Source organism: Mesoplodon bidens (genome assembly GCF_964165515.1).
Source record: "Mesoplodon bidens genome assembly, chromosome: 1".
In the NCBI taxonomy this organism is placed as follows: Eukaryota; Metazoa; Chordata; class Mammalia; order Artiodactyla; family Ziphiidae; genus Mesoplodon; species Mesoplodon bidens.
The window spans coordinates 171,515,708-171,526,017 of NC_138176.1; the positions used below are offsets into that span (position 1 = coordinate 171,515,708).

Consider the following 10,310-nt stretch of genomic DNA (forward strand, 5'->3'; position numbering starts at 1 on the left):
TCCAGCAATTCCCAGTACCCAGTATTTTTTCAGAGGCTAGCTCTCCAGACAGGCCCCGCCGTATAAGGCGGGGGGTGCTCCCAGAGGCCATCTGTACAGTGTCCTGAAAGGCTGCAAGGTGCCAGGCTGGGCTGAAGCCTCCCGGCCGGTGTGGGGCTGTACCCTGCCCGAGAGCCTCCAGGAGACACAGCTTTCATTCTCTATCTGCTCCTGGTTGAGCCAGACATCTATTTGGAACCTGGAGGAAGAGGAAAGGGCAGGGACCCCAGGTGGGGGAGAGTAAGGAAGCCATCCTTCTGACCTGGGAGTTTGCCTGCGACAAGCCAGCTGTGTCTTGGAAAAAAAAGCCTGGAGTAGCAGAGTGCCAGGGTGTCCAGACTGGGCAAACTAGACGGTCCCTGGACCTAACAGCTCCTCCACTTTTTCAGGTCTCCTCCCTACCAGGCTCAGGTCTCACTCGCCCCCAGCAGGTGGTCCCTCTGGGGGCCACCCCCGGTGACGGGGGCTGGGCTGGGGGGTGTTATCCGACCTGAAAGCTTCCCCTAGGGAGGAAGGGCAGGGGCGGGGCGCCCGCGAAGGCCCAGGATATAAGGGACGGAGGCTGGCCTCGGGCCCGCCACCCCACCATGCACGCCCACAGCCTGCCGTTGTTCCTCCTGCATGTCTGGTGGGCTCTCCTCCAGGCGGGCGCCACGATGGTAGCCCCGGTACCCCTTCGAACGTGGGCGCAGCCCTCGTCGCCATCCCCTCTTGCTTATATGCTGAGCCTGTACCGCGAACCGCTGCTCCGGGCGGACATCATACGTAGCCTGCAGGCGCAAGGTAGGCTGCCCCGCCCCGCCCCGCCCCACTCGGCTGGACCCCCGGCGCGCCTTGGGCGCTCCCGCGCGGGACTCCGGGAGAGGGCTGGAGCGGCAGGGGCTGCGGCACTGTGCCGGGGACGTGCCATTGAAAACGTATCCGCACGCTTGAAGGGCACGTTCAGGGGCTGGGGCTGACGGTGTCTCGGCGTCCGCCTTGGCTCGGGAGACAGGGTTGGTGGCACCCGGGGTGTGTCCCGGACTGAGACCTCTGCGTTCCGGTCTTGTTTAGGGTGGGTAAAGCGCGGGACTATAGGGTGGAAGACTGATTGTGCCACTGCTTATCTGTGCCGTCTTCAACTACTGTAATCTCCGGGCGCCTCGGTTTGCACATCTGTAGCATAAGGATAATAGTGCCACCCTTATTGGACTGGCGAGGGCTATGGACAACGCACATAGAACGCTTAGCACAAAACCAGGCATAGTAATATATGGTCGTTATTATTGCTACAATTATTTGTCTTGTCAAATTTTTTTTTTTTCTTTTCGCGAGTGAGGGTGAATGCGTCCCGGGGTCTGGCGTTGGGAGTGTCTCAGGCTGAGACTGAGGTTCGAAATAGGGTATCAAGCATGTAACATCAGGGATTAGGTTTCAGAAATTATGGATTAGAGATGAAATGCCCCGAAGTCGAGAACTGCGGCAGGCTTGGGTCATCCAGCCCAGGCGGGGTAGGTGTCAGTGTCCCGGACGACACCGGGTTCCGGGGCCTAGATGTGGAGCGGGCGAGGTCACTCCCATGGTGACCTTGAGAGTATCAGCCGCGAGGATGGGGCAGCTTGCGATCTGGGAACTGGGCGCAGGTAGATGTTGAGAAGAGGGAGCCCTTCCCGCGGGGTTCCTCTACTCCGGGCAATCCACATCCCAGCGCCCGGGGTGGCCCCTGCCTGCCTGCACCTCTCTCTGCCTGCCGGGGCCAGACGGCCCTCCCCGGAGTTCAGGCGAAATCCACATCCGATAATCTGATTTGACGGCCACCCGCCGGCCCCTTGTGATCTGGGGGTGGGGGCTCCTAGCTCCCTGGCCAGCCGCGTCTGGGGTCAGACAGCCAGTGACCCTCTCCGGAAGGGTCATCTGGGGACTAGTCAGGCTAGGGACACGCGGGGGGCGGAGCAATTTGAAAATCACTGGAGTGCTCTGCCTGCTAGGAAGCTGGGGTTGGGGGGTAGGTGGATGAGCAAAGAGTGGGAGGCGCACTTTTCCAATTCACTCCCTCCTTCTAGAGAGTTCCCGAAGGTTTGTGGTGATTTGACAGTCTGGGAATCCGGGAAACTGGGTCTGGTCCCTCAAACCCTGCTTCCCAATTCCCCATGTGTCCCTGGCATATCAGCTGACTTTTCTAGTCTCCCCTTTTGTAAAAATAAAGTGCCCGGCTTTCTTTCTACCTCATTTGTGTGAGTGTGGTACCTTTCCATCTCGGGTTTATTTGTAAGCTGCACAGGATAAGGGGAAATGGGTGTTGGAATCTAGCCAAATCAGATGTGGATCCGTGTCTTGTGTCTTTCACTGTTTAACCATCTTCACCTTGGACCTTAGTTTCTTCATCTGCAAAATGGTGATAAAGGAGGGGAGGATTTAAGGAGACAAGGCTTATAAAACACTTGGCATGAGGGAAGCAGTTAATGGTAATCACCCTCATAATTTATAATAATGTACGGTGGGAACTCGGTGTCATACTCACCCTCTTTTTCTACAGAGTCCCTGACTAACTCAACACCCTGTTTGAGGGGAAAGGAACCCAAGATCATGAGCCCTTCCTTCTTTAGAATTGGAAGTGGGTCGAGATTTCGCTGGGGCCCATGTGGCCAAGTCTGCATTCAGTCTGTGGATGGGTTTCAGGGTGTCCATGAACCCCTTTCTTATAACCACTCCCAAATCACATTTATTGTGTTAGTAGGAAATGCAGTTTTTCTGGGGAGAGCATTCTTGGCTTTTATCAGGCATTGGTGACCCTCAAAGATTAGATCCCCCCATTATTCTAAGATGAACCAGAGCCAGATCTAAGAAAACCTGTTAGCACTGTGTCCTGGGGAGCCCTTGGCTGCAGGTAGGGTAGTGGGGTCTCAGACTCTTCCAGCAGGAAGGAGTATCCTCCTCCCTGCCCCTGAATCCACACTGCCATCTCAGCAGCAGATGACTTTGTCCCCCTGTCCAGGTCCCTCACTGCCTGGACATCTTCATTTCTAACTTGGACTTGGGTAATAATAAGGAGGCAGTTGATGATGGCCGTTTATTGCACTTTGGTGGTTGTGCTGGGCAAAGCACTTTACACACGTTATCTCAGTAAATCTCAACACCGCTGTGAGGTGGATACTGTTACCATCTCCCTTTTACCCAGAGGGAAACTGAGGCCCAGAGAAAGCTGGCTGCCCAGTGTGGCAGCAAGTGGCAGAACTTGATCCATCATGGGAGACACCGGGAGGGGCCCTCTTAAACACTGAGCTGGAATGCCTTTAAAAAGCCATTTGTGGATACTTGAGATAGTGTGTTTTAAGTCCTGGCGTAGGCGGAGCTGTAGAGGAGTTGCTACATGTCACGGGAGGTGCTGCGAAGGGCAGTGGGTGGTGTCAGCCTCCTCCCCACACCTCTGGGGAGTTGCTAGTCAGGGGCCGGTTATTGCCTCCTGCAGGTGCTAATGAGAAGGGAAGTGGAAATTAAGTGGAAAAGAACATCTAGGGATGGGCTGGGAGAAGCTTCAGGATGCTGAAGCTGGGAATTACCCCCTTCTAATGCAGGATGGACTTCCCAGAGAAATCCACTTACTATCTGACCAAAGATGTTCTATGAGACAAAGAACCAAAAAAACAAAACTCTTTTTGTTTTTTTCTTTTTTTGCTGTACATGGGCCTCTCACTGTTGTGGCCTCTCCCGTTGAGGAGCACAGGCTCCGGACGCGCAGGCTCAGCGGCCATGGCTCACGGGCCCAGCCGCTCCGCAGCACGTGGGATCCTCCCGGACCGGGGCACGAACCCGGGTCCCCTGCATCGACAGGTGGACTCTCAACCACTGCGCCACCAGGGAAGCCCCCCAAAAAACAAAACTCTTATATGTGGTCTGCCCAGAGTGGACCTCAGTCAGAGATCACTGCCTTCAGGACTGATTCACCAAAGGGTTACTGTTTTTATTTCTAATGAATAACCTCTGCCTTTTATTTAGCAATAGACCTTCAAACATCTTCATTTCCCTGGGTCCTCGTGACAATGCAGGGAAGGGTAGGGCATTATTATTCCCACTGCAAAGATGAAACTGGGCTTGAAAAAAGTTAAAGATCACTTTTAGCTGACCTGAAAAATCCACCAATATGTGCTATTCCCAGACATCAGACCAAATTAGTCCAGGACTAAAATGAATGGAATGTGCTTCCCCATTCCTTTTCATTCAGGATGGGTTTAATTGTCTTGGGTGTGTGCTTGCTGTGTCTGCCCTGGTGTGTGGATGATCTGGAGTGGGAAAGGGTGAGCGCCCTGCAGGTAGGTAGGAGAGACCACTGGGTGGAAAAGTGCAAGGTCAGTGTACAGTCAAGCTTAGAATGTCTTTAGAAACCTATTTGTAAGGTTGCCAAGAACTCTTGAAGTGTCTGCCTGTCTTTAGGAATTGGTGGGGGAAAGGGTGACCAGTCTTTGGATTCCGTTGCCTATGCCTCCCTGGGAGCTCCAACCCTTATGTTCTGTGAATCGACCTCATTGTGCGTAAAACAGGCCACCCTTTCCAATGAGAAGACAAAGCCTGGCATGCGGGCCACAGGGTGGGTGGAAGTCCAGGATTTCTGTCAGAAAGCTCAGGGCTTGTCCTTAGATTGCATGTGTGAGGGGAGAAGGGAGAAGGAGACGAACTCATCCAATTTTTACCAGTTGTTCTCTGGAGTGTCATGAGGGGGAGCAGCAGAACAGTGATTTGGAGGTTGGGCTTTGCAGTTGGGCTTATTCTTGGCTTTGCCACCTTCCAAGAATGACACCTCACGCAGGTAATTTAACCTGAGCCTCAATTTTCCTCATCTCTAAAATGGGTTCAATAACATGCCCAGCTCGTAGGGTAAGGGTGACGATTCATATAAGGTAAGGGCTCAGTCATGAGCTATGGTGGTTGTTACACCAACTGAGGCTGCAGGAGGCCCCCACTCACTTGCTTCCTTCTGGTTTTTTCTCACCCAGATGTGGAGGTGGATGGGCAGAACTGGACCTTTGCTTTTGACTTCTCCTTCCTGGGCCAAGAAGAGGATCTGGCATGGGCCGAGCTCCGGCTGCAGCTGTCCAGCCCTGTGGCCCTTCCTCCCGATGTCCCACTCTCAATTGAGATTTTCCACCAGCCAAAGCTGAATGAGGATAAGGACCCACCCAACTGCCCAGAACGTCTTCGAATGGATCTGTTCACTGTCACTCTGTCCCAGGTTACCTTTTCCTCGGGCAGCATGGTCCTAGAGGTGACCAGGCCACTCTCCAAGTGGCTGAAGCACCCTGGGGAGCTGAGGGAGCAGATGTCCAGTTTGGCTGGAGAGTGCTGGCGGCTGCCCCCCACACCACCTGTCACCAATGTGCTCCTCATGCTCTATTCCAACCTCTCCCCAGAGCGGAGGCGGCTGGGTGGCTCTACCCTATTGTGGGAAGCTGAGAGCTCCTGGCGGGTCCAGGAGGGACAGCTCTCCCGGGAGAGGGCCAGGAGGCACCGTCGATATCACTTGCAGGACAGAAACCAACTGTGTCGGAAGGTCAAGTTCCAGGTGGACTTCAACCTGATCGGATGGGGCTCCTGGATCATCTACCCCAAGCAGTACAATGCCTATCGCTGTGAGGGCGAGTGTCCTAACCCCGTGGGGGAAGAGTTCCATCCAACCAACCACGCATACATCCAGGTGTGATGCCAAGGCCTGGGGAGGGGAGGCTGTAAGCTGTGGGGGAGAATTGTCCTTACTACCAGATCAGGACCCTGGCTTTGCTGTTAGGTTACTGTGTTCATTCATGCACAGTTATTCGAGCACCTACAATGAGCCAGGTTCTGTGACAGGTTTTAAGGATATAGAGGTGACCAATGATAACATCCTCAGAGAGCCTACATGGAGTCATGCCTTGTTGGGTGATCTTGAACACACTGCTTTCCTGGGACTTTTTCCTTCTGTCATAAAATTAGGGGTGGGGCGTGTAGACTGGAGGGTCTCAGTTCCTCCCACTGCCCTGACATTCTAGGAAAGGAAGTTCAGAATTTGGAGTTTGGGAATAGACAGGCCTGGGTTTGAATCCTACTCATTAGCCATGTGATATTGATCAAGTTGCTTACTCTCTCTGAGCCTCAGTCTCCTCACCTGTAAAATGGGGATAGCAATGCCATACTTCTAGGGTTACATGAGATGATATGCATCATATCACGTGTAGTATCAATAGTTAGCAGGTAACAGGTATAATGTTGTCTTACCATTACTAGAAGTCTGTAACTCATTGATGCAATGGGGGCCGCGTTTATGAGGCCAAGGTAGAGATATTACTGTTCCAGCCACTGTACTTTTGCTGCCTAAAAACAGGAGTTGGACACCCATTTTGCAAAAGTAATAAAGCCAGAGGCTACCACTAGGTGCCACTAATCAGCCTATGGTCTAGAAGGTAGTGGAGGGAGAGGAATGGAAGGAAAATGATGTGGAGAAAGCAGAGAAGAGAGCTTATATATGGTGGTCCTGACCTGCTCTCAAAGGTCACACGGGATCAAAGTGTTTTCATTTTCACTCTATGAAGCCTAGACTAAGAATCTCTAGGACCTGTAGTACATCCTCCATGCCAAGCCTCAGGCAGGGTCCAGAGGCTCTGGGGAGAATGTGAGCTGAGCTCGTGAGAGGCAGTGGTGGGGGCTGGTACCCTAGAGGGCCTGTCCTGGGCACAGGCCCTCCTGAGTCTCTCCCAGGCCCCACTTCTGTCCACCAGCCTACCTGCAGCATGATCAGAGGGAACCAGAGACCCAGATAGTCCAAGTCACCAAATCTAACACTGATCTGAAAAGCCACCACTGGACCACAGGGACAAGGCCCAGTTCCAGAATGCCAAGGGCTTGTTACCTTTTCTCCTGTTGACTCTGTTTGCCCTTCTCTGGGCAAGAAAGCAAATCCCACAAGAATTTCCGCATGACTCTTTTCTTCGTATTTCTGGAACTAAACCAGGAGTTTCTTGGAATATTTTTAAAGTCGGTATTCACTCTAGACTAGAACAATAGGAGAACATATGTTACCTACTGCTCTACCCAGATACAGCTTTTAGAATCTTCTGTTTAAAGGCTGTTTAAAAAAAGAGTTATTTTAGATATTAGAGTTGATGATGTATTGGCATTCTGATTCCTTTATGAAAAGAATTTTCTATTTTTGCCCCCAGAAACTGATTTTAACTGTTAACTTTTTCACCCTTTACCCAGAAATGACACCATTCTGACCTCACCACTGGGATGTGAATTGACCCCCCTGTCCTCCCTTTCACAGAGTCTGCTGAAACGGTACCAACCCCACCGAGTCCCTTCCACCTGCTGTGCCCCAGTGAAGACCAAGCCCTTGAGTATGCTGTACGTGGACAATGGCCGAGTCCTTCTAGACCATCATAAAGACATGATTGTGGAAGAATGTGGGTGCCTTTGAGGAGCTCCTACAGGTGTGTTGGATTTGCCTGTACCCTGGAAGCCTGGGAAGCTCCTAGAAGACAAGATAACCATCTAATCCAATGAGGAGAAACAAAGAGGGGGAAAAGTCCCTCTGTCCACCAGACCTAAGGAGGAAGGGCTACCACCCTGTCCTTGAAGGCTCTGTGGGGTCTGGTTGAGCACAGAGGAGGGAGGAGGAAGCCTGTGAGGCAGGCTTGCTGGGTTTTCTCTTTGCTTAACAGACAGTAGCACGTGAAAGCACTAGTGCAAGAGTCCTTTAGCTGACTTTTTTCAACCCACGATCCCCCAGAAATTGTATGCAAGAGCTGGAGCATATGTGCATTTATTTTCGAGGTGGGACAGGGTTGTATTTAACTGTTATGTATTCTCAAAAGTGGCCTTTGACATACACCCACCCACACCCTTGCCGCCTGAAGATTAAGTATCACTATGTAAAATTAAAAAGTCCATTGGCTTTGGTTGCCTCAGGCTGGGTCAGGGAGCCCCCCCAGAGTGGATCTCTGCTAATGAGTTGTACATACAAAAGCCATTGTATAGTTCTCTTAGGCCAGCTGGTGCCTTTGAAGGGCGAGGCAGGAACTCGTCCAAGAGAACTGGCCATGTTGGACTACAGAAGCTGGAACCCTGGGGCGTCCCCAAGTCAGTCTGCTTTGGCGGGCACAATCCATCCAAGTCTATTAAAGCTCGTGACAGTTCACCTCAATCTATCAATGCGTGCCATTAATGAGGCCCCTGGGCTTCCTATCCATAGCGGTGAAGACGCGGCCCTGGGTGGCAGACTTGCGTTATGGTCGCAGCTCAGCCACTGAGCAGCTGTGTGACCTCCGGTGAGTAATTCACCGCTCAAGCTCATCTTGTGAAATTAAAGCAGGCGGATCCTAGTGCATTTCTGTGATTCTACTTTTCTTCCGCCAGCTGGCCTCATTGAGCACTGCCAAAACAGGGGCTATATTTTGTTTGGCAAGGCGAGGGGACCATTTTATTGGGAATGTCAGTCCACAGTAAACTTACCCTGCTTTCCTAAGAAGCCCATAGACTAATGCTCCAACTGTAGGAAAAATGATTCCAATCTTGTGGGAATACTTGTTTAGAGGGGACTCAAACTTGACTTGGTTGAGTCAAGGTAGTAATCCTCGCCCAGGAAGGGGTTGGCTAGGCTAGAGCCAGGCCTGGGCCTGAGAAACCTCAATGCCCTGATTCAGCAACAAAACTGATCCAGTTGCTCATTCCCTGGAGTGGAAATAACCTGCCCTCCCCCCAATTCAGAATCACAATAGGATTTTGCATTCGACTCTACTTAGAAAACAGTAGAGCTGGGGAGGCCTTGTGAGGTCAATTTTTGTACCATCTTCTTTCCTAAATGAGACCCCAGTGAGGCCTAGTGGCCTGATGCTACAGCTAGGAGTGGCAGGGCCAAGAGCTCAGCTCTGGTCTCTGGAGCCCCAGGGACACCGTCCTTCATCCCATCTAGGGGTCTTTGCTCTCTTAGCTTTGGGTCAAGGCCTTAGCCTTTGGAACCAGACATTTGAAACCCCACTTCCACTACCAAACTTAAGTTCTTGGGAGTAAAAATCCTATCCCAGGGCTTTAGAGCATCCTCTGTACTAAATGGGTGCCCAACTGTTCTTCTATGGCTGGGGCCAGGAAAGCGAAAGGTCAAGCTATTTGTGGCTATAGCTTGTGGGAGTGTTTACAGTTAGCAGCTCTACCAACTCACAGAACAAACCCCACTGACGACAGGACACCACCTCATATCAAGCAGAAGATGCAGGCACAACGGAGTGAAAGGACGTTTTGCTGACCCCTGCTAAAAGCTCACTGTGCAGTGTGTCAGCGGCAGGGGCCTTCTGCTGCCTGGCCAGAGGTATTTGGGGCTAAGCCTACAACACAGCTCCATGCTCTGGACCTTACCTGCTAGTGCAGGCTTTGTTAACTGAGGAAATGCTGCCTGTGGGAACTGAGTCCTGCCCTACCCTGAGGGCCAGGAAGGGGCTTTCAAAGAAGTCAGAGGTATTTTAACTTGCTCTCAAGGCAAAGGTCTCCTTCCGCTGTTCCTGTAGCAGTGCCAAGTCAGTAGCCGATTGGGGGAAACTGGATGCATTACTCTCCTTGGCTGGGGAAGTGGGCGGGCCTGGTACAGGGAGGAGTAAAGATAAAAGCAAAAACTGGGAAGCAGCTGTGACTCTCACACAGCAACACAGTCGGGTTAATCTCCATCATGTAGTCTCCCCTTTTACTAACAGTAGAAGCCTTATCCCTCTATCCTAAATTGCCTTTGAAGTTGATACCCTATTTGCCTTTGGGGCAAAGTAAAGGATATATGAAATGGTTTTCAAGATTATCTTCCCTTGAAGAGATTACTTCGTCCTTCTAGGGGTCACACAAGCTTGCTCCACTCCCAAACTTGCATACTCTGGGGAAAAGCAGACCCAGCTGCCCCACCTCTACTGGTCACACCAACTGAGCTGTAACTGAGCTCTTGACATACCAGCCACTGGGCTAAGTGCTTTCCGTGATCCCACCTGAGCCCAAAGCCACCCAGGTAAGACCTACTTCTTAACTTAACCCTATTTTAGAGGACACCAAACGTTACAGGGACTGGGAATCCTGTCAGAGAGAATGTGGCTGCTACTAAGTGGTACAGCAGGAATTCAAGCCTGTCTTACTCCAAAGCCTGTGCTCTAAACCTCTACGCTGTTTTGTTCTGTGGACCTGTTTACATGGTCCACAGGATTCTTGCAAGGACAGGATTCTTGCTCTCAATACTAATATGTGAGCCTCACTGGATTAATAATAGCAAGGAATGTGATGCTCACGCAGCAGAG

General features: G+C 51.7%; 1 protein-coding gene across 1 annotated transcript; it reads left to right on the forward strand.

Annotated features, from left to right (window-relative positions):
- Window positions 1–626: 626 nt before the first annotated feature.
- On the forward strand, window positions 627–7,462 carry NODAL (nodal growth differentiation factor; the record flags this gene model as incomplete). The annotated part of the gene is made up of 3 exons (XM_081235582.1): window positions 627–822; window positions 5,010–5,707; window positions 7,310–7,462. 3 exons carry the CDS (start codon window positions 627–629, stop codon window positions 7,460–7,462), a joined length of 1,047 nt encoding a protein of 348 aa, XP_081091708.1.
- Between the last annotated feature and the right edge of the window lie 2,848 nt (window positions 7,463–10,310).